The sequence below is a fragment of the Octodon degus genome, unplaced genomic scaffold (assembly GCF_000260255.1).
Source record: "Octodon degus isolate 3935 unplaced genomic scaffold, OctDeg1.0 scaffold00014, whole genome shotgun sequence".
Lineage (NCBI taxonomy): Eukaryota > Metazoa > Chordata > Mammalia > Rodentia > Octodontidae > Octodon > Octodon degus.
In genome coordinates, this window is record NW_004524590.1 from 10280724 (window position 1) to 10305234 (window position 24511).

The 24511-nt window shown below is 45.4% G+C and overlaps 1 protein-coding gene across 1 annotated transcript; it reads right to left on the reverse strand.

The window, feature by feature from the left end:
- Positions 1 to 351: 351 nt before the first annotated feature.
- Positions 352 to 17895, reverse strand: Ralb (RAS like proto-oncogene B). The gene is made up of 4 exons (XM_023709726.1): positions 17730 to 17895; positions 7402 to 7610; positions 3265 to 3442; positions 352 to 641 (listed from the first exon to the last, which is right to left on the reverse strand). The coding sequence occupies exons 1-4, from the start codon at positions 17841 to 17843 to the stop codon at positions 522 to 524; spliced, it is 621 nt and encodes a 206-aa protein (XP_023565494.1). The 5' UTR covers positions 17844 to 17895; the 3' UTR covers positions 352 to 521.
- Positions 17896 to 24511: the final 6616 nt, after the last annotated feature.

Genomic DNA, 24511 nt, shown 5'->3' on the forward strand with positions numbered 1-24511 from the left:
GGCAAGAAACTTACCTAGAAACTTTCAGGACTTGCCAAGTGTCACTAGAGCTTGTTGCATTTTTCTGAATACTATTGTTAAATTGATAAGAGTTAGAGAGTCACTGTAGCCTCCTCTTCCAAAACTTATTAAAAAGACAATTTTATTTCAGAAGATGGCAAAGTTATAAAACTAGGGGAAAATATGACATTATTACAATAATTTTTTTTAAAAAAAATCTATACTTGACTGTGTCCTACCTACTGTACTATCTACCTAAACTGCCTGGAGGGAAGGAAAGAGGGAGGCAGGGAGGGCGCAGACTCTGAGGCTCCAGCAGAGCAGCCAGCTCCCCACGGGGACGGGGACGGGGCGCAGCTCTCCTGCCAGCCACAGGTTCCCAAGCATTCCCATTTACAGAAGTACAGATGAACAGGTCGGGGAGAGCAGGGAGTACAAGAGCAGCCGACCGACCACAGCCTTCAGCGAGTTGGCCCAGCCCCACGTCCTCGGAGCAGGGGCTCCAGCCACCAGCTCGGTCTTCACAGCAAGCAGCATCTTTCTTTAAAGCTTTTCTTATTCTTGCTGCTTTTCTTGCCATTCTTGTCTTTGTTTTCTGACATCTTCTTTGCTCTGATTTCTCTCATTAAATCAAAGAACACCTGGAGCAGGGAGGAAGGTTGGAAAGAAAAGAAACAACCCACTTAGTGAACCACCTGAGCAGGGTAGACGGGTGCATGTTATAGCAGAGAATAGCGAACTTTTATAAACCACTCACAACAAAGGGTCTAGAGCAAATATAAATAATCTCAAAAACGCTTTTGGGATGGAAACCAGAACCTCACCCATGCTGAGTGCTCCAGCCCCGAGCAGCATCCCCAGCCCCAAAACACCCTGAGTCTACAATGTAAGCTTCTCTGCTCACGCCACACAATGGCAACCATGAACTGGGCCACCGTTATTCCCAATCTACTGCTGTTCTCCAAATGACAAGATCTTTTAAGTATAATGAAGAGTAAAAACTGTTTTAGGTCAAGAACAGATCTAAAACTATGACATTTGCAAATACTGACAGTGGCAGTGGGAATCAGACTTTCTAGTAGCTCTAACCACCAGAAAAAAAAAAAAAAAAAAGATTCTAGTACAACCACATCCCATTTAATCCTGGGGGGAGGGGCTCCTGCAGAGGCTGAAACAGCATCCTGACACTTTCCTGGGGAGACTCCATAACAGCACCTGCACTATGGGGCCAGGGACAAACACTCCCTCCCACTCCCCCGTCTCCCCACCCCACCGCACCGCACCCCCACATACAGCCAGAGCCTGGCTTTCAGTCCCCACCACATTAGCTGACCTGAGCTTTATCGGGAACTGATGAGAACTGGCCTCCAGATGTCACAGTGTTATCCATTATCATTTGTCACCACAGTCTGGGTCTTGCCCTCGGCTATGAGCAGCTATGCTAGAGGCCTGATTACAGCCAAGCAGACAAAATATGCCTCCTACAGAAAGAGGCTGAGATTTCTCAGAGAATGAAGGAGACAGAAGTGCGGCAGAGCAGAACAGCCGTGCGATAACACCAGCTCCTATCTTTTATTTTCAGACTTTCTTCTTGGGGAAGGGCAAGGTCGTTTCTGTGGTGTGTGGGACTCTGCCTACATTAGCCATGAGCCATAGGCACAGAGCAGGGACCCTTAAGCTGGCTTAGGGTGGCCTACAGACCCCTGTGCCAACCACTCAGGAAAGGACATGGCCACAGGAGCAACAGGGAGCAGCTCTCAGTGCTATAAGTTTTTCTTTCCACCCTAAAATGTAAGCAGGAGGACAGGAGGGGTGCATCCAGCTTAGAATGACAAAGCTGTTCACCGACTGATCTTATCAGCAGCCTTTTTTGTAAACTGTTTACCAGTGAGCACAATGCTGCCAGTCATAAGTTTCTGCTGGTTCCTGCTAGGCAGGTCAGGCTGGTCCAGCAAAGCAGGGGACAGCTCCTCACCCTGCCATCCTGGCCATCACAAATACACAGCAGCGGTCCCATGCTGAGAAAGTCTGATTTTGAAAAAGTGGAACATATCTGGATTTCCTGTGTGTTTCCCATAGCCAGGAAATAATTTGATAGAGATTTTTTTTTTTGGTGGGGGGCGGTACTGGGGATCCAACTCAGGACCTGGCCTTTGCCAGGCAGGCACTTAAGTCCCTGAGCTACCTCCCCAGCTCTATAAGGAGATTTTGAATAGCATAAGAATCCACAGAAGAGTTGAGACAGCACTGACAAAAGGCAGCTGACAAGGCAGCACACGCTCGACCTGAGGCCAAAACAGACGTGTGCTGTTCCGGAAGGGAGGTGTGTCCAGCCAACCTCTGAACCCCACCGTCCCTTCAGCATCACTTCTGGCTATAGGAAAGCTTGATAAAAAAAAATCTCTCCCCATCAGGTACGAAACAAAAGGGAATTATTTCTTCTCAAACCAGAAACAGAAACAAGATGAGGGGGATTGGGATGCCGCCACCACCACAGAGCACAGAGCAGACGCAGCCCCTGCTTGGCTGCCGCACACTCCGCGCTGGACTTTATAGGTGTGTGACTGACAAAGTAAGAGCCAATACACAAAGCGAAGGAGGAGAGAAGCCTCACCTTTAAATTGCTTATTTTAGCTTTGTGGAAACCATCTTGAGCTTTAATTTAAAAGATAGAAAAAAAGAAAAGCTAACAACAGCGGGCACAGTCTCTTTTGTGGGCTTCAGCAAACTGAAGACATAGTCTCAGGATGGGACAAGTGAGGGAGCAGATCCCAGAGTCCCTTCCTGAAAGCATGTGCTAATGGGAGGTAGAAGAGTCAAGTCAGAACTCTAGCAATGCACAGTACAGTGAAGAGAATACATCCTCCAGCTTCTGCAAAATCCAGAAATGATCTGCTGCTTTTAAGGCCAGGTAAGCAGCAGGCTGACACAGCCAGCCCTGCCCAGGGCACCGCCAAGCTGTGAAGGGAGCTCCCTGACAAGCCTGGCCCCTTCCGCTGGCTCTCCTGCTACACCTCCCAAGCACCGTGCCAAAAATGGGCGCCCACCCACTACGCCTAACGGCAAAGGGAAGGAACCCAGGGGCTGCTTCAGACACAGCGTCAGACCCATCCCAGGCCTTTCTCGTAATGGCTAAGACTTCGGAAGGAGCCAGAGTCCTCCCCTACACCCCACACATGGTTCCTTCAAAACCAAACTAGCAAAGAAGCTCTGTTCTGCTACATCCCAAAGCCAGGCCATGACACACCCCGAGAGTGTGGCTACCTTGTCCACATTGGCCCGTGTCTTGGCCGATGTCTCCACGTACTGCACGCCCCACTCTTCCGCTTTGCTCCTGGCCTCCTCGACGGGTACCTGCCTCCGCTCCTCCAGGTCAGACTTGTTTCCCACGACGAGCAACGGAATTTTATCTTCTTCAGCCTTCACTCGGAGGATCTGTTCCCTGCAGGTGTCACACCGAAAATACAGACGCAAAGAAAGCCAGGATAAGAATTTGGTCTTGCCAACCCATCTCAAATAAATTTCCTAAGGCGGGAGAAAGCCCCTTCGGAGCAGTCCTAGGAAGCACCATCAGGGGCAGCCAGGAGGTGGGCCAAGGGTCCCAAGAGCACACTGTGCTCAGTCACCCAGGACACACTCTGTAAATATAGATTCTGGGCCCACAGTCCCAAGGACAGGCATCCAGGCGTTCGCATTCCAGAAGGGTCCCCAACTCATGGTAATACACTTAAGAGGGGAGGAACCTGTATCTGGGATTAAAAAACAAAAAGTTAGAAGTACCTCACAAATGCCTAAAAATCTCTCCTGAAAAAAAAAAAAAAAATCAGTGACTGTAAAAGTTCTATAATCTGGTTTTCCATATGAAAAGTAGCTAGATGACAGTGGATCTTGAAATCAGTTTAGGCAGTCACCACCAACAGGGCCTTTTTACTTATTTTTTTAATTCAGTGAAACATTATAAAATAGAGTGAAACAAGAACAACTGAAGAAATCTCAAGTAGTAAGTACTGGCGTGAAAGGTCGGTCTCTGGGCTAGACGAGTGTGAACGTAGCCACCCGTCAACCCCTTTAGGAGACCCGAGGACACAGCGGCTGTTCAGGTGTCTCCTATCAAATGGCATCACCAAGGCACCTAGCTGACTTACCCTTCTGTAAACTTCAAGTCATCTCCACAGTATTCTCAGAACTGATACAGGGTAAATGCCTCGCAAATGGTTATTAATATATATAATTTTATTTATTTATTTATTTAAAAACTGGGGATTGAACTTGGGCCCTTGCGTTTGCCAGGGAACCACTTATTCCACTGAGTCATCTCCCTGACCCCTATTTTTTTTTTAACTTAATTACATTTTTTAGGGAAGAACTAAAAGGAAATTTGTCCGTTCAATTCCGATACAACCATCACAGGCCCAACTACAGTTGAGATCTGTTATGGTTTGTGTATAGGTGTCCCTCAAAGCTTCAGGCAGTCATGGGGAGCTTTCTGGAGCTTGTGAGTGATTACTGTGGGGGTGGATGCTGCCCCCGCCCTGGGGCAGGTAATTTGCTTTACAATGTGAGGAAGGGAGAGAGGCTAGCTAGCTGCCTGGGCTGCTGTCACTCCCTTTGCTCTCTGCAGAGGATGTTCTGAAACGTCCAGTACCTGCGAGCTAAATAAGCCTTTCCTTTTTTCATTCTGAGTGTTGGGTATTTGTCCCAGCAATGAAAGAAGAGTAACTGAGATAGAATCCAAGGCCGTGGAAGCTGTAGACCCACAAGGCAGCCGTGTCCAGCCCACAGTATGAGACACAAGCTTAGCATTCAGAGCACACTCAGACACGGCAAATGGCAAGTGCTCCGGCCGGCAGAACGGTCGGCTCCATCGCGCAGTTCCTGGTCCAGCGCACAACTGTCTTTCCCTGTTGAGGTGAAAAAAGTGAAGGAAATATCGCACACCCTCTGGAATAATGCTTCACAAATGTTGTATCTTTAAAAAAATCTGTAACATACTAAAGCTTATCTCTAATAAAAACAATCAGCTACCTGAAGTATTAATCAAAATCAAATAAGAAATTAAAATATTCCACTTCCATTACTCTGATGCAGTGGGGACATTCCTTTGCTTTGCAAAGTCTAAAAACTGCACAGACATCTCACGAGCTCCACTAGTCCTACCCAGCACACACATTAAGTTCTCTGTGGCCCCCAGCGTATGACAGAGCTGCTTATAGGTCCTCAATAGGTACCTGTCCTCCCGTTCACTTATTTTAAAATATTTTCTATCTGTACTTAACTTATGGAAGCACTTCTGAATATTTGTATTATGGTTACCCTATCTCATAAATATCAATGCAAACAGGAAACACCTTTTTAGAACACCAAAGTAGAACCATCCCCACTGCACATTCAACTCTCAGCCACACGGAACACACAGGCCCTGCCTTCGACCTTGCGCTCTCTCCTCTGGATTCTCTGAATTCAGCCCTGGAAACCTCCCTTGCTCAAAGAAGTCTCCTTCCAAACCATGGGGGGCTATGTAGCCTCCTCATTTCATTTCACCTTTGGCTGATCATCTTACTTTCTGACCAAACTTGCTAATGAATGAAAAAAAATGACTGGTATTGATTTAGGTGTTTTCCTCATTAGTGCCCTGTTAGATTCTAGCTCTGGGTCTGAAAATATCAGTGGGATAGATATGGTTAGCTCGCTTGTGTTTCACAAGTCTCCAGAGGCCCACGTGCTCAAAGCTAGGTTCCCAGCTCTAGCACTACTGAAAGTAGCGAAACCTTTAGGAGAGAGATGCAGGGGAAGGAAATGAGGGCCTGGGGGCGGGGCCTCGAAGGTGACCCTGGAGCTGAGCCCTTTTCTCTCCTGCTCCTTTCTGTCTTACTCTTTCCCCCTCTCTGTCTACAATCCTCTCTCTGCTTCCTGGATGCATGGTGGTGAAAAGATTTCCTCTGCTACACATTCACACCACAACGTGCTGCCTCACCACATGCCCAAAAGCCTCTGTAGCTCTGAATCAAAATACACTTTCTGCCTTTGAAACTATTTATCTCAGGAATTTTATCATAGCAACAGAAAGTTGACTAGATATGTTTATAAGAAAGGTAGGGCCAGGGAGATGGATCAGTGGAATAAGCACTTCCCTGGCAAGCACAAGGGCCTGAGTTCAATCCCTGGTTCTGCCAAAAAAAAAAAAAAAAAAGGTAGATAAGGGCTGGGGAGATAGCTTGGCGGTCTAAGCACCTGCCTGGCAAATGCAAGAACCTGGGTTCAAGCTCTGGTACTGCATGCCATGCCAATCCCAGAACACTGGGTATGCAGTGCACGCCACCAAAACTGGGTATGGTGGCCCACACCTGTAACCCTCAGTGCTGGGGATGCTGAGACAGGAGGTTCACTACAAGTCCGAGCTGCAGAGCAAGACCCTGTATCAAATAAATAAATAAATAAATAAATATTTTTTTTAAATTAAAAGGTAGATGAAAAAATTAGTGAGGAAAAGGTGGACGAAAACAACTGTATAATAGAAATGGAAAGGTGTGGTAAAGTCACAGAAGACAGAAATTATACCCAAAGGCTATTTCTATATTTTTTTCTTTTGGTGGAACCAGGGACTGAACTCAGGCCCTTGCGCTTACCAGGAGAGCCCTTATTCTATTGAACTATCTCCCCGGCCCTTCCCAAAGGCTATTACTTTATTTAAAAAATAAAAAGGAAACTGAAAGCATCTTTAAGTGACATTTTAAAATGCGCAGTGAATAGCCCATCCACACGGGGGCGCTCGGGGCCACCGCACAGAGGAGGGCTGGCCAGGGAGACACCATGAAGGGCTTCCTGGGAGCTGCCCACATGCAGCTCACAGCAAATGCATCATCGGACCTCATTTCTCAACCTGCAAGTGCACATTCAGAGAAAGACACAGAATCCCCAGTGCTGAAGAGCCTGGACCATGGTGACATGCTGGCAAAGGCACCGAAACCAGGTTGTCGTCCTCCCAGGCCAGCTCCCTCCTGCCCACTGCGCCGAGGCCTTCTGCTTCACACTGCTCATTCTCTGCCAGCATCTCATCAACAAAGCAGATCAAAATTGTTTTTTGGTAAAATTTAAAGAAAAAATTACAGATAGTTAAGACTTGTCAATCACTGCCTCAGAATTTACATGAACAGAATTACAGGCTCTTGGGTGTAGGGAACAGCTGTGTCCTCTTTCAGAGATAGAATTCTTAAGATAATTTGCATCCCCAAATCTTCACACAGAGATGTCCAAAAAGATGAGGCACTATCATGTGCCAAGTTGCAGGAAGCCCTAGAAACCGCAGACAGAAGTCTTCCTAATAACAAGCTCAGCTTTCTACAGATTGCTTGCCATGTGGTGGGAAGGCAGTAGGGTCTTGGTTATTTCATGTCTACACACCTGAACTCGCCAGTTGCTGTGAAGGACTCATGTTCCGTGATGGAGAACACAAGGAGAAATCCTTCCCCGCTCCGGAAGTAGTTGTCTCGAATGGCCGCATAGTCCTCCTGTCCAGCTGTGTCCAGGATATCGATCTGGACCTCTTCTCCATCGAGAACTACTTTCTTTCTGTAACTGTCGGCTTTGGTGGGTTCATAGTCTTCTACAAACTGGGGAAACAAATTACCAGTAATTATCCAAATTTTAGAGGGAAAAAAAAGCTATCCAAAAATAAAATTGGGTGTTCGCTTTGGCAGCACATATACCAAAAATAAAATTGGTTATATAGGTCCTTTGCATATAACCAACTAAGTATTCCTTGAGTGCCTACAATTACTACACTATGCACAAGTCACTATAAATTAAAACACACGTAAGTACTTTGAAGATGATGCACAGTGTATTAACTATTATTCTCTTATTATTTTGTTATGAAACTTTCACTTCTTCATAAAAACAAAAAACAGCAATTTACATAATACTTCACTTCTTTATAGCTTTGTTCTACTCTTTTAATTTGTCTTTGAGCAATAGGAGCAGATAACCCCATTTTACAAATGAGAAAGATAAGCACAGAGCAGAATGCCTGGCAATAGTATTGTCGGTACAGTATAAAGTTATAATATTGACAATGAAAAAGGGTGAAACAGGAACTCTTATTCACAATTAACAGAAACACAAAAAATCACCTGAAAAGTAATTTGGCACAAGGTACTTAAATATCTGTAACACAATAAAACTCTCAATGGAATAGATATGCTCAGAGGACGTTATATACAAGCATGAAAATGCCACAATGAAGTCTCATGTTTTGTAAAATTAGTATGTATAACAAATACATACATGAAAAAATCCAAATGGGTCAAAGATTGAAAACTGAAAATAAAGCCAGTCAAGTACTAGAAGAGGGCTGGTGAGATGGCTCAGTGGTCTAAAGCACCTACTTAGAACAAGCTAAGCTGAGCAAAACACAGGGACCGCGGTTCAATCCCCCAGCACCACATGCCAGCCAGCCCCGCCCCCTGGTGGGCTGAGCTGGCCACACACACATAAATAAATAAAATTAAAAAAAAAAAAAGTACTAGAAGAAAACATGGGTGAAACCCTTTTGTTACCTTGAAGTAGAGAAGGCCTTTTTAACTATGACTCAAAGTCCAGAAGCCATGTAAGAAAAAAATTAACAAATTAGACTACATTAAAAAAAGAAAAACTGCTCCAATGTTGGCATGGCATAACACACTGCAAACAACAGCAAATAACAGAGAAAAACATGTGAACCTGTATTACAAAAGGTTGTCTCTAATACAGAGTCCTAGAAACCGGGTGGGTCGTATCAACTATCGCGTAGGGAAAATGCGCGACAGACATAAGCAATCCACATAAAAATAAGTACACGTGATGCTAACCACATGCAAAGATATTCGACCTCACCAGTAAAAACTAAAACCACACTGAGATACCATGTTTCACCTGCCAGGGGGTTGACGACACACTCTGGGGGAAGATGCCTGAGCAGGGAGAACAGGGCAAGCCGTAGGGCAAGGAACTGGCAGCTGATAAAGTAAAAGAAGCACCTCATCCTCTGTTCCTGCTGCCAGGAATCTGACCTGCAGAAGCTCAGCTACAGAAACAAAGTAATTCACCACAGCACCGAGTGTAATCACAGATTAGAAACCTCAACACTGAGCAACAGGGACCCACACAATGGAGTACTACGAGTACTACGCACTTAAAAAAATGAGAAAGGTAACTATGTACAAATATATAGAGAGGGCTGGTGAGATGGCTCAGTGGTCTAAAGCACCTACTTAGAATAAGCTTAGCTAAAGGAAAGGGACCGCGGTTCAATCCCCCAGCACCACATGCCAGCCAGCCGCGCCCCCTGGTGGGCTGAGCTGGCCACACACACACACACACACACACACACACACACACACACATAAATAAATAAAATTAAAAAAAAAAAAAAGTAACAAATATATAGAGAGCTTCAAAATATAATAGTTTGCCTTTTTGCATGAGGAAAATAGGAAGATAACAAGTTTTATATGTATATCCATTTGCCAAAAAGGTCCTCTCAAAGGACAAAAGCAAATGTAAAAGATGTTAAATAGAAAAACTGAAGCAGGGCCAGCAAGATAGCTCAGCAAACTAAGCACCTGCTTAGGCAAGCCCAGGAACTGGGGTCCAATCCTGGCACCACATGCTGTGCTGGGCCCACCCTCAGGGGCGCTGAGCGAGCTACCAAGTCCAGGTATGGTGGCGCACGCCTGTAATCCCAGGGTTGAGGAAGCTGGGACAGGAGGATCACTATGAGTCCAAGATGTATAGTGAGACCTTGTACGAAATACATTTTAAAAAATCAATAAAAAAATACATTAAAAAAAAGAAAACTTGAAGCAAATAAGCCTACCAGAATACTCACTGGAATGCAGACACACAGGAAAAGAATTTAATTCATAAAATCTTAGAACAGTATTTTGATAAAAGGCACTCCAAAAAATTAAAGACAAAAAAAGGCAAGGAAATAGTGATGTTCCCATCAATAGTTGTATTATTCAGTTATAACGATATCATTTCAAAGCCATTTTCCTTATATTGTGTTATGTACCAAAATCAGTAATCTTGGGCTGGTAAGATGGCTCAGTGGTCTAAAGCACCTACTTAGAACAGGCTTAGCAAAGCACAGGGACCGCTGTTTAATCCCCCAGCACCACATGCCAGCCAGCCCCGCCCCCTGGTGGGCTGAGCTGGCCACACCCACCCACCCACACCCACACATAAATTAATTAATTAATTAATTTTTAAAAAATCAGTAATCTTAATGATACCCAAGTCAAGAAATTCAGAAGAAAACTAAGTTAATGACAACAATGTACTTTTACAAACAAAATGGTGCTGGTACAACTGTACCATCTACTTTTTTTTTTTTTTTAATTTTTTTTTTTAACATTTATTTAGTGTGTGTGTGTGGCCAGCTCAGCCCACCAGGGGGCGGGGCTGGCTGGCATGTGGTGCTGGGGGATCGAACCGCGGTCCCTGTGCTTTGCCAAGCTTGTTCCAAGTAGGTGCTTTAGACCACTGAACCATCTCTCCAGCCCCCATCTACTTCTTACTACATATAAAAATTAACTTTATAAGGACTTTAAAATATAATAGTTTACCTTTTTGCATGAGGAAAACAGGGAGATAAAAAATAAGTTCTATATATGCATATCCATTTGCCAAAAAGGCCCTCTCAAAGGACAAAAGCTAATGCAAAAGATGTTAAAATAGAAAAACTGAAGCAGGGCTGTCAGGATAGCTCAGCAGACTAAGCACCTGCTTAGGCAAGCACAGGGACTTCTTACATGTAAGAACTAAAACAATAAGTTTTAAGAAGAAAACCCAGGCATAAATGTTAATGACTTTGGGTTTGGATTCTTAGACATGATACCAAAAACACAAGCAACACAGAACAGACAAACTGGCTTCACTAAAATTAAAGCTTTTCCTGTTTTAAAGGACTATGAAGAAAGTGAGAAGACAACACAGAGAATGAAATATGACATTTGTAACTCAAGTCTAATAAAAGACACTTCCAGAATCTATAGAGTTCTAAAAACTCAACAATAAGTAGAGCCCATTTAAAAAGATCCAAAGAGAACAGGGGTGTACTCAGTGGTAGAGCACAGGCTTTGCATGTACGAGGCCCTGAGTTCAATTCCCAGGACAAAAACAAAAGCACAGGATCTAGGGAGACGTGTCTCCAAAGAAGACACACGCATAGCACATAGAAAGATGCCCAACATCATCCATGGTGCAGCTCTTTGGAAAACGGTCCGCCAGGTCCGCACACACAGACACCTAGATATATACCCAGGGGATTTAAGACAAATGCACACACAAAAACTTGCACGTAAATGTTCACAGCAACTTACTCAAAATAGCCCCAAAGCAGTAATAACCCAAATTCCTACCAATCAATGAATAAGTAAACAAAAACATACTACATCTAGACAACGGAGTATTATTGAGTCATAAAAAGAAATGTGGGTCTGACTCATGTTCAACATGGGCAGCAAGTGAAAGAAGCCACACACAAAAGGCTACATACTGTATGAGCCTATTCATATGAAATAGAACAGACAAATGCGTGGAGACAGAAAGTAGGGTCAGTAGTAGCTACCCAGCCTGGAGGGATGGGGACAACAGGAAGTGACTGCTACTAGGTACTGGGCTTCTCGGAGAGCGACGGAAATATTCTCGAATTAGATGATGCGATAGTTGCACAATTTTGTAAATATACAAGAAACCACTACACTGTGTACTTTTTTAAAAAAATGTATTTTAGTAAAGGGTCTACATGGTCTCACTACATAGCCTGGACTCGTGGTGAATCTCCTGTTTTTCAGCCTCCCAAGCCCTGGGATTACAGGCATGAGCCACCACACCCACTATCATGGAGCCCCAGGGGCGGGGCAGGCACAGCATGTCAGGAATCAAGCCCTGGCCCCTGTGTCTGCCTAAGCAGGCGCTTTAATCCACTGAGCTATCTGGCCGGCCCACACTGTGTACCTTTTTTTTTTTTTTTTTTTTTTTTATCTTTCTGAGACAGGGTCTCACTATGCAATTCAGGCTGGCCCTGAGCTCACTTTGTAGCCCAGCCTGGTCTCAAACTCACAATAATCCTCCTGCCTCAGCCTCCCAAATGCTAAGAATGCAAGCAGGCACGACCCATCTCACTTGGTTTACATTGTACACTTCAATAGGGTAAAATTTATGGAATTATATCTCAATTGTTTGGTTTTTTAAAGAATTAAATACTATTACCTGCTACAGAATGGATGAACTTTCAAAACATTATGGTAGAGGAAAGAAGCCGGATGGGAAGGGACCACACAGTGAGGGCCCACTTAAATGCAATGGCAGGATAGGCAGGGTGGAGAAAGCGCGGCTGCCTGAGGCCAAGAGTAGGAAGGGAGAAAACAGAAGGGATGGACTGCTGATACGGGCGGGTGGGTCTGTTTTTTGAGTGATGAAAAGTAGACGGTGAATGCTGCACATCTGTGTGGATATACAAACATGAGCTGTAAAATTTTTCTGAGCTGTACAATTTTTAAAAGTGAATTTCAGGCTATGTGGATTTTGTTAAAGTTCCAACATAAACATTTTTAATTTATGAATTAGAAAACATCAACAGGAAAAAATGGCCCTTCAAGTAATATTCCACTGGCTACAACTTCAAGTGATTTTAAATCTAAAAATAAAAAAATATAAAATATGATATTCGGTTATCTTAATTTCATACTAATAATTATGTTCACATAAAATGTGGAAATTTGCATATACTTCAAGGATTCCTTTCAACTTCTTTCCAACGATACAAATTAAAAAAAACAACAAACACCCCTCACTTAAAATCTCTGCACACCAGGGAACCACGTGGCCGTGTGGCTGTGAGCTCCGGAGGGGAAGCCAGCCAGGGACCCCTGATCCCACTGACTGTGGGGTCAGAATGGCCCGAGAAGTCTGAGTACCCAAGGGAAAACCAAGCACACTGCTGGGACCTTCTGTGGCAACTCTGATTTTCAGGGTAGCGGCAGGAAATCACCTGTCTTTGTTTCTGTTAATACGAACTGCAATCATCTACACGGGCCTTGGAGAGACACCCAGCTCCCTCTCAGGTACAAGGGCAGAGGACACACTTCGCTCGCCCTTCCCTGAGCTGTGTCCAAGACGACCTTGCAGGAGACCAAACAAGTCTAAACCTTCCTCACCCCCAGCCTCACTCCCCCAGCAACAGCAGGAACCTAAAGGTTCCTGCTAGAGTTTGGATCTGGATCACCCTCTAATCTCTGGTCCTGTCCCCCCAACCCCATGCAGAGCTGCTGGGAAGAAGAGTGAGACCTTTGTAGGTGGGACCCAGAGGGGGGCCTGCGGGCCACTGGCAGCTACTCCTGAAGGACCAACTCGACTGTCTGTCACTTTTGTGCCCCAGCCGTGAGAGAAGCTCTCTTGCTATCACCCCCACTCCACCCTGATGGCTCAGCCTCATCAGAGGCCTCAAAGTGCCCGGGCCAACTGACCACAGATCAAGCCTCCAAAGCCATAAGCCAAAACAACCTGATTATGCATGACGACCTTATGAATTCATTGTAACGATGGAAAGATATAAATACATCTTCACAGAGGCCAGTCTAAGGACAAACTTAAATCTCTGCTCCTTCTATAATCTAATCTTTACGACAATTCTACCATATAAACTAAATAAATTTCAATCTAAGCTAAAGCACAGGACAAAGAAGAAAGAGTCTGAAAGGCCCATGAGAGTTAATCAGCTGATACCCTCAGTATGGACTCAGCTTCCTTGGCTGAGAAATCCGGATACACTAGACTGCTGAGGCAGGAGTTACTGCATCTGGCCTCACCTCAAACTGTCCAGGAGAACACTCTGAACAGTACCAGTTCTCAGCTCCAGAAAAGTTATTCAGCAAAGATTTTTTAAAGAGGTTTTCTGTGAGGTCCTAGGACAAGCTAGTTTTGGGAATCACGGCGAGGACCTCTTCCAGCTCCAAAACTATGATTCTGGAGCAATCTGGATGGTTCTTTGAGGCTATCTGATAGCCAGTGGCCAAATTTCAAGTGCACGGCAGCCCGATTAATCAGTGTACAGAACATTTTCATCACTGCAGAAGGTTCTAGCAAATAACAGTTTCAGGAAATCAATTAAAGACTCCCTCACATACGCATCACTTCATTTCTATTTTTTCCTTGTCCTGGTTTTATTTTACCATTTCTGCAGGAACTGCTGCTTTCTGATCCTCAAATCTGTTCACCCGCAAGGAAAACAACCAAAGGTCACATACTTGTCTGTGAACAAGTTAGGAAAGAGAGAGAGAGAGAGAGACTCTCCACACTTCCCCTGAGCCCTTCCCCTCCCCCCGCCATGCACACAAGTCTAGATACAGAGTAGCCTCCGCTCTGCAGGGCAGCTGTGCTGGGCAGAGCAGATCCTAGGGTCAGGGGAGATCTGGGCTCGTTTCCGAGCCGGCTCTTGCTTGGACTTGGCCTTTAAGGAATCTCAATCACCTCCACCACAGGAATCTTTCTTCTCAGCTGCCACAGCTCTGCTGTGGCTTGTCCCCACCAAAACTCATGCTGAGCTGCTAAGGCAGTGGTCATGAGAAGGGGCTGAACCCTGTGAAGCAACTCGATTAGAGAGGCGCACCCTCGGGCAGAGATGAAAGCAGTCCCTACAAGAGGAGGTGAGTTATCCTGAGAAGGGGCTGCTATAAACTGCCTGGCCCCATCTCTTATTTGTCCTTCCACTTTCCCTTATGATGGAGCAGCATATGGCCCCCAACAGAAGCCAAGCCAATGCTAGGGCCATGTTCTTGTACTTTCAGAACTGTGTGCCAAATAAATTTCTTTTTTCTTTTTTTTTTTTTTCAGAACCAGGGATTGAACTCAAGACCTTAAGCTTGCCAGGCAAGCACTTATGCTACTGAGCTATCTCCCCGGCCCCTAAATCTCTTCTTTATAAATTTCCTGCTCTTAGGTATCCTGTTATAGTACCAAAACAGACAAAGACAGCATGTAGCGAGTTTCTCAGCCACAGCCTTATCAGGTTTTGTACTGGACAATTCTGTTAGGAGGCTGTCCTGCCCGTCAGCAGCACCTTGGCCTTGACCCTCCAGAAGCCAGCAGCACCCTCCCTCCAGTCATGACAAAAGGGCTCCAGGCACAGGCAAACAGTCCTAGTGGGGATAATCCTCCACATCCTAATTCCTGTTATCTCCCCTCCTAATCGCCTTCCTCCTCCAGCTTCTGTTACAAAAGAAAAACAAAGAACTTTCAGCATGCAAATTAAAGTTATTAAGCAACACTGTTTTGGTTAAATTCAGCAGGTTCTGCTAGGCTGACTCACTTTGGCTCACAGTTTAAGATAAAGGGATGCAGGTATCAGCCCCAAAAGCTTCTGCATAAGATAAAAGGGGTAAGGCCCAAGAGGTGATCCACGCTTTGACCCAATGCTTACTCATTTGGGGGCCCCCTCCTTAAAGAGATCATTCAAAATTACATATGTACTAAGGAATGCAAAAGTAAACATTTATCAAGAATGAGAAAAGCAATCATAACTGTATTAGTCACTTTTCTGTCACTGGGGATAAAATACTAGACACTCATGACTTACAGGAGGAGAGATTTGTCTTAGCTCATGATTTCACAGAATACAGTCCAAGGCTGGTGGCTCTGAGGTAGAAGGGGATGGCAGAAGGGCGTGGCAGAGAAGGCTGCTCACCCCACCACAGCCGGGAGGAGAAGGGCAGAGCCAGGGATAAGCTGCCAGGCACCCCCGCGACCTACCTCTCTGGCCTATGTGCACATTAAACTCTAAACTTATCAACAGATGAACCCACTGATGAGTACAGCACCGCATGCCGCAACAACCCACCGGGGAGGGACTAGCCCAAGATTCCATTTCTGTATCCCATCCGCCCACCGCTGCCATGGGTTCTGTATCCACAAAAACAGCCAGACTGTGAATGTACTTAGGCCTACAATGGACACACCTGGGCCGGGTGTGGTGGCACATGCCTGCAATCCTGGCACTTGGGAGGCCAGGGCAGGAGGGTCACTGCAAGTTTGAGCCTAGGCGGGCCTTGAGCTCACTGGACTACATAGTAAGACCCTGTTTCAAAAAGCCAAAGCTACATCTGTACTAAATATACCTTTTCTTGTCTTTATTTCTGCAATAATGTAGTATAATAGCTATATAACATTTGAATTACATTAAGTCATATAAGCAATCTAGAGATGATTTAAATTATATAAGACAAAGTGTATAAGATATTTGCAAACACAACACCGCTTTATAAAGGACCTAAGTATTTGTGGCCTTGGGAACCTGTGGAGGGTCCTGGACACAATCCTACACAGATACACGGGGACAGCAGTATTATCCCATTTAGAAAACCTCTATCAAGCTTCACTGTAAGGCCTGGAGGAATTCTCAGGACCGCTTTCCAGCTCCATACTTTGTGCCCCTTGCTCTCCTCACCGCCCCCACACTTGCAGTGCCAGCTGCCACAGGACCTGTCCACAGCAGGAGCCAGGCTGGCCTTCACCTCACATCATAGTGCCAGCGAGTCTGCTCTGTGGGGGGTAATAACCATGCAGTAAAGCATCTCCAAACACCCTCCTGTTACACCACTATTCCCCAGCTAACCGTAACCATAATTCAACTTTCCTCAGATGCTAAAAATGCCTGCGGCCTCTCCAACAACACCCAACATGAGAGGAAGTCAGACAGGAGAGTCTAATGGAAAGGGAGAGGCCCACGCCAGCTGTGAGACCCCTCTGTCCATGTGGCCGTCGTGCCCGCGAGAAGTCCTGAGGTACAGACTCGCCACCCTCCCCCGGCCTCACATCCCAGCAAGTGGCCATCTTGCAGGAACACACTGGCTGCCTCTGGAATCAAGGTTATGTTGTCCCCTGGGCTCAGCACCAGTCATATTAACCACATTAAGTAAGGGACATGAATTTGATATCTACCACTTGGGGAATAGGTAGGTTCTTACCAACTCAGCTTCCCTTTCCTTCTCTCCCCAGACTGACCAAACACAAAGCTAACTCTGAGATACATTCTTTAGAAATACATGGTGCACTGGTTACTTTCTGTTTCAGTGACACGAACACCTAACATAAATTAAGAAAAGGTTTGTTTGGGCTCACAGTTTCAGGGTGTCAGTCTACAAACAGAAGGCCCCTGTGGCTCCCAGGCCTGTGGCAAGGCAGCAATCACAGCAGGAGCACGCGCGGCAGGAAGCTGTTCACTTCATGGAGACCAAGACACAAGAAAGAAACAGGAAGGCCAAGGGCCCCCTCTCTCCTCAGCACGTGCTCAAGGCCCTAATTTTCTCCCTGGGCCCCACCTCCTAAAGACCCCACCACCTCTTGCTATGCCAGGGCTGAGGAGCAAGCTTCCACCATGAGACCTTCGGGGGACAGCAAGATTAAAACTACAACACCTGTACAAAGGCCTAGCTCCCCTCCCTCACGGAATAACAATGAAAACCGTGTGAGCGAAGAAACACTGCTCACACCCCTGCCACGGCTGAAGTCACCACCTAAGCTTGGCAGTCAGAGCTTTTGTGCTGAGAAGCCCCCGGCAAGCTGTTCAGAAACCACCTGCATACAACCTCACGCATGCACCCCATGCAGCTCAGAACAGATAGCTCAGGCTGGAGCAGGGACATGCCACAGCAGACGTGGTCATGCAGGTGGCCTGCGCAGGCGCGTCTTACCTCATCATACATGAACTGAAGCGTCAGGGCTGACTTGCCGACCCCTCCACTGCCAACCATGATCACTTTGTGCAGGGCCAAGCTGCTCTGGCTCTTGTTCTTGTTTGCTGCCATCTTGCCGGCTTTCTGAGGTGAGGACACACAAGCTGAAGACCCCGTTGGAGAGCTGCAGATGACAAACCAAAGACTTAAGAGGCAGTTTGCTTCCCACTCAGTTGAAATAAAATGACACCCCTATACTCTGGAAAAGCTTGACCCAGACATTCTAACAGAAAGATTCTTCTAGGCTTTCAGCAAAGATAAAAGCCTCTGGCCGGGGAGATAACTCAGGAGCATAGCGCCAGCCGGGCCAAATGGAAAGTCCTAAGCTGGATCCCTGGTACTAAAAAGATACCAAAGTCATTGACCCCACAAGGCAGGGCCAGAGCAAAGTCAAGATGAGAAGGAAGAAGTGGGAACATCCTTCCTGGCCTGGTGCCTACAGCACTTGGGGGTATGGGGTAGGTAGGGGTAGAGGAACTACACTGAAAGGGAATCTACCCCCTGGGTTCCCCAGGGAGCACACGACCACAGGCTTCCAAATCCCCACCTCTCCCCCAGGGGCCTGGGTCCTCAACCCCCAGCTTCTCTCTCCTTTCCCTGACCTGGTGCTTCCTCCCAACACATGCCACCTCCCACACACACACCCCCCAGCCTCCATGCAGATTAAGGAATGAGGGAAAGAGAGGCAAGTAAATGCTTTGTTTTGTTTTGTTTTATATAAAAAGCAGCCCTTCATGACCCAGTCCAGAATTAAACACATTATTTACTCCAAGTTTATTTAATGGATTTAAGAAGCTAAACTTCTTCAAAAATAACTAGTAGTCAAAATGTTTGTTCTCTCAGAAGTAAGACAAAATGTGCACAGCAATCTTGGCATTATGAGCCATACAGTAGTCTCCATAAATAACCCAGAACCTATTCTGAGCAAGTGCTAACCTTTAATAAATTTGTATGGAAAACTGAAAAGCCTCTACTTTATATACATCTCAGCAAAAAGTGAAAGGCCAGCACCTAGTGTCTGTTGGGCCTAATTGTGCCATCTGCGAGCTGTGTGATCTAGAACTAATTATTCAATTTCTCCAAGCTAATTCTTGTATCTACAAAGATGAACTTCCATCTACCTTGCAGGTTGGTTCTTTTTTTTTTTTTTTTCCATATTTTTACTGAGAAACAAATAGCAATGAGACAGTTTCAAACCAAATTGGTAGGACAGTTTCAATAATTAACACATTGCATACATTCTTCCTAGTGGTTAACTGCTGTACAAGATGCGGACTTGGAAAAAAAAAAAAAAAAAGATGCTGACTTGATACCCTATTTACAAACACCATTAGAACAAATCCCTCTATTCATTAAGAGAATGTAACTATATATCTATCCTAACCACTTTGAATACACAGATACAAAATGGACATTCATCTGTATCCCCTTTTTTTGTTAAGTTCCATCATTTAAATATTGTAGGTGTGTAAATTCAGCAAAATATTCTAAAAGAGTTCAGTAGTCCATAATAGTATTGGGTCTTCCGTTTCACTGGCAATGTCAGAAATTGTCCCCTACAGCTCAACATAACAGCATGGCTTTACTTCTTATACTTCGCTTTTATACTTTTCTGCTGGATTAAGACCAAGGTAAAGCAGGACCTATGCAACAAGAATTGTAGCTTTTGGGTCTGATAAGGTCAGTGAAATCCTCTCAGGATTTATCCTGAGATCCTGTACCTCAGATTGTAGATCCTTTGTAAGTGTCAGCCATGTGGATGAGTCACGGCCATTGCTTGGCCAATGTGCTCTCTGTGAAAGCCTGAGAGAATGTTTTCTCTCCACGTGACTCTCCTTAGTCCATGTGACTCTACATCATCGATCACTTTCCTCTTTGGCCCCATAATCTCCTTGATCAGAAAATTTGGGACACTACCGAGTTACATGACGTTACAGTACAAGTTCTCATATGTCCTGAGTCTTAAGTGACCTTGGAAGGCTAGGGCCAAAATGTTGGCTTTCCTTGTGACCCTGTCATTCTGGTCTTCTGAATATGGGCTGCTTGTCATGACATGCCAGTTGCTGTTGTACTGTCTCTTGGGTAGATGATTATTCAAAAAGAAGGGGGTGATGAATGAAGGCAAGAGATAGGAAAAGGAATACTGTGGGACTGTCCTGCTTCAAGGTTGTATATGGTTAGATTTTTGGACTTATGTGTAAACATAAGAAGTATATAATTCTTTATGCCTATTTTTTAAAATATATTCTAATTTTTAAATGTTTTTTCATCATATTCTATAGGGACTTAAAGTTCAACATATCAATACTTGATGAAAAATACCTGTTCCATGTTATGCCTAAGATGTTTGATATTCAGACAGATAGTGAAGTTAAGCTTAACAGCCTAGGTTGTATGGTAATAACAATAAGCTTGTCTTCTGGATGGTTAACAACCTAAGTTTGCAGATCAAAATTGCAGGTTGGTTCTTGAGAACTATCAAACAAGATGACGCAAGCAAAGCACCTAAACACAGGGCTTCGCACACACTAGGGACGGAGCACACACATGTGGACTGCTAGCACATGCCCTAGCACAGAGCGAGGCTGGAATATAGAGTGGCCACCGCCTTCCCATCTAATTTTAAAAGGATATTTTTCTAATTGCAACATGATGGGCTCTTATTTTCATTGCTGCTAATACGGTAAGTTAAAAACACTCCCCCAGTGCTTGGGAGGCTGAAAACTGGAGGATCACTATGAGTCCAATCTGTGTAGTGAGACCCTGTAGACCCGGTACTAAATATTAAAAAAAAAAAAAAAAACAAAAACACTCCCACTAGAAAAAATAAATGCAACACACACAAATCGGATAAAATATAACCTGGTGTGTGTGTGTGTGTGTGTGTGTGTGTGCGTGTGCGTGTGTTAGGGAAGAAGCAAAAGGTCAAGGACAGGACAGAAAAGAACTGGGGGGTGAGGACCCAGGCCGTGGGGGTGGGGGCAGGCAGGGACATGCAACCACATCCGTGGTCTATTAAGTCAGCAGTTCCATCCTGTCTGCACAATGGAACCTGGCAGCATTGGTTGCATCCTGCGGTGTACCCCTCCCAGGACACTGATGGGCCTGCTTGGGGCAGCCTGGGCTGTGCAGCTGGGGTGTGGCAACTTCTAGATGCCCAGGTGCCCCCAGCAGGCAGCCACAGCTGAGAGTGCTCTTCTACATACAGCCAAGCTCCAGAAGAGCATCTCACTGGAGTGAGGCATCAGGGGACTGCTGTCCCTGCTATTCCAGGTGGCTGCTGCTCTCAGGAGCAGTTCCCACTCCCAGGCTTGGGAGTCCCAACACCCGGGCAAAGGAGGAGTTAGGAGCACATTCACAACACAGGATCAGGGCCGGCCAAATAGCTCAGCAGATTAAAGTGCCTGCAAGCAGGCGCAGGGGCTGGGGGTTCGATCCCAGGGCATGCCGTGCTGGCCCCACCCCTGGGGCACGCTGAGATGGCAACTGAGACTGGGTGTGATGGTGTGCACCTATAATCCCAGCTCTTGGGAGGCTGTACACAGGCTGATCACTACGAGACCAATCTAGTAGTGAGACCCTGAACACCCTGTAGACCCTTCCCTAAAACTATCCAAAAAAAAAAAAAAAAAAATGCAGGAACAACAAGCCACAACCTTGGAAGGCATACACCTGACAAACAGGCAGGCAGGAACAACTTGTATCTCCCAACAAGGAGCAAGAACAAACAGGCTCATTTGCTTGAGTCCTCACAGTAGGGAGGTCTTCCGCCAATATCTACAACCACAACACTTCCCTAAAAATTAACAGCTGGATGGAGTACTGGAGACCCAGGCTGACTACACAGCAAAACCTCCCTGGGGACTCAGTGCAACAGTGCCACCACTCCAACTTCCGGGACACAAGGGACTGTCTGTGCAATACAAGCAGGACTTGGATGGCAACACAACCTCGATCAATTTTAACAAAGACAAAAGCAACATCTGAAAAAACTGATAAAATTGGATTGAACAAAGAGCATTGTGAAAACAAAAGTATGTTCTAAGTCTTTTTTTTTTTTTTTGTGGAACTGAGGATTGAACTCAGGCTCTTGCGCTTGCCAGAGAAGCACTTATCCACTGAGCCATCTCCCCGGCCCTATGTTCTAAGTCTTTTTTTTTTTTTTTTTTAAATATTTATTTTTATTTATTACATTTATTTATTGTGTGTGTGTGTGGCCAGCTCAGCCCACCAGGGGGCGGGGCTGGCTGGCATGTGGTGCTGGAGATCGAACCGCGGTCCCTGTGCTTTGCCAAGCTTGTTCCAAGTAGGTGCTTTAGACCACTGAGCCATCTCTCCAGCCCTGTTCTAAGTCTTTAAAATAAAAAATCATGATCCTCTTAGCAACTTTACAAAACATACTGGGTGGGTGTGGTGGTGGCCAGAGATACTCATATATACGTGTCAGTGAAGGCTGAACCCAGGGCCTCTGCACTGAGCCATATCCTAACCTTTTGTATTTTTTAGTTTGAAACAGGGTCTCTCTGTGTCACTAAACTGCTAGGCTGACCAGGCTGGACCTGAACGTGGGATCTTCCTGCCTCAGCCTCTCAGAATGCTGACCTTACCCAGCGAATGCCACATCTCCCTCTGCCAGTGTTTAAAGTATGCATGTTTAAACTCTGCTTGGGATCATATTGGTGAAGGGCTGCAGGTTATTCCTCATGCTCCACAGCTGTTTCCTGAGTTAGGCAGAATGAGTACAAGTCAGCTTCTCTCTCTTTTTCTTTTTTTTTGGCAGAACCGGGGATTGAACTCAGGCCCTTGTGCTTGCCAGGCAAGCACTTATTCTACTGAGCCATCTCCCCGGCCCCTAACAACTCAGCCTCTCTTGACGCCCAAAGCTCCGCAGCACCCGGGTGAACAGTGCAGAGCGCCCTGGGCGCTCCACGTTAAAGACACAGCTCGGGCCTCTGCCTCCTCTCCACCCCGGCAGGTCGCAGCCAGTGTACCTGCCCACACCAGGCCCTGCTTCCACTCCCCTTCCTCATTATGTGTTTTTAATAAGTGAGCTAAGCAATTAATCAGATAATTAGGCAAATCTACATTGTGACTAAAATAGTGCACGTGGAGGGGCGGGCCTCCCCACAAGGCCCTGGATTAGGGAAGTGAAACTACTCAGGGCCTCATTCCTGGCCCCAACTACTTCCCACACAGCTAAGGCTCTTAACGGGGTCACAGCTCCCGGCCTCCCCCATTACGCAGTCCCATGTCCTTCCAGGGCGACGCTGCATCTGGGAACTGTACAAAGTGGACACATTTCTTTCCAGTCTGGGAGTGGGAATTCCTTCAAACAAGCACAGACATCTAATACTGAACTATTTTCAAAAAAATAAAGCCAATTTTTCCAGAAAAAAAAAAGACCATAAATGAACTGTGTGCTACTGAATGAATCCACAGATACTTGCCAGAATCCGTGCTCAAATGCCCAAAATGGAAACAACCATGGTGGACATTTCCAGTCCCCACCACTGCTTCAGCCTACATGGCAGCGCGACACAAGGACAGGAGAAGGACAGCAGGTACCAAATTATACAGCAGCGATGTTCAAGGAGCACTCTGGGACACAGGAGACACGGTCTTAATTAGACTGAGGGGAGGGGAAACTTCATGGATGAAGCAAGATGTGAGTGCAGGCTTGAAGGCATTAACTGATGACGGCAGGAGAAACACCAGGAAAAAAATAGTGAAGCTTATAAAATGAATGTTTATGATTTAATGAGTGACTTATCTATTAATGTTTTTAAAACAGTAAAATGCTGGATTATAACTTTCTTTTCTGTGTTCCTGAAAATGATCACACATTTCTAATAAATTTTCACTTGATAAACTAGCCAAGTCTTGGGGCCGGGGAAATGGCTTAGTAGAATAAGCGCTTGCCTGGCAAGCTCAAGGGCCTGAGTTCAATCCCCAGTTCTGCCCAAAAAAATTATGTTGGGGCCGGGGAGATGACTCAGTAGAATGTGCACTTCCTTGGTAAGCACAACGGCCTGAGTTCAATCCCTGGTTCTGCAAAATAAATAAACAAACAAATAAACTAGCCAAGTCTTGCAAGCCGAGTAGTATGTGACACCAAATGTCACATGATTACAACTGAGCCAACCCCACACCCACCCTCCAACCCCCGCACACACCCACGTGGGCAATGGTCTGCAGAGACGACACAGGCAAAGGAGTGCCTCACTAGAAGTGAGACTAGGGTGATGTGAAGTACACTGTGCAGAATTTCATGGAAAAGCATCACCTGAGTAAGGCCGGAGCAGCATGGAGGTTTTGAACAAACCTGTTCAAAAACGCAATTTCCCAATTACACAAAATCAGAAGAAGGAGGCAAAAGCAAGTGCAGTTGGATAGGTTCCTTGTTAAAGTCACATGAAAAGAAAAACATTCCAACAAGGCAGAAAGTAGCAGCGATTCTACTAGTGACAGTGAAAGGTGAGCTACGCAACAACTCTCCTCTCTTATCTGCCTCATACCAACAAGGAAGGTTTTCAAAGGTAAAACAGGATAGTTTATTTTTCTTTATTATTCATATTTTCTTTGTCAATTTACATTACTTTAAAGTCCTGTAATCATTTTTACGTGACTATTTTGGAGCTGTGGAACAAGTCATCTGCATCTCCATTATGTCTTATGGGGAAATTCAATTTGACAAACAAGTACTTTGGATAACAAGCACGTTTCCAGAAGGAACTGTGTTC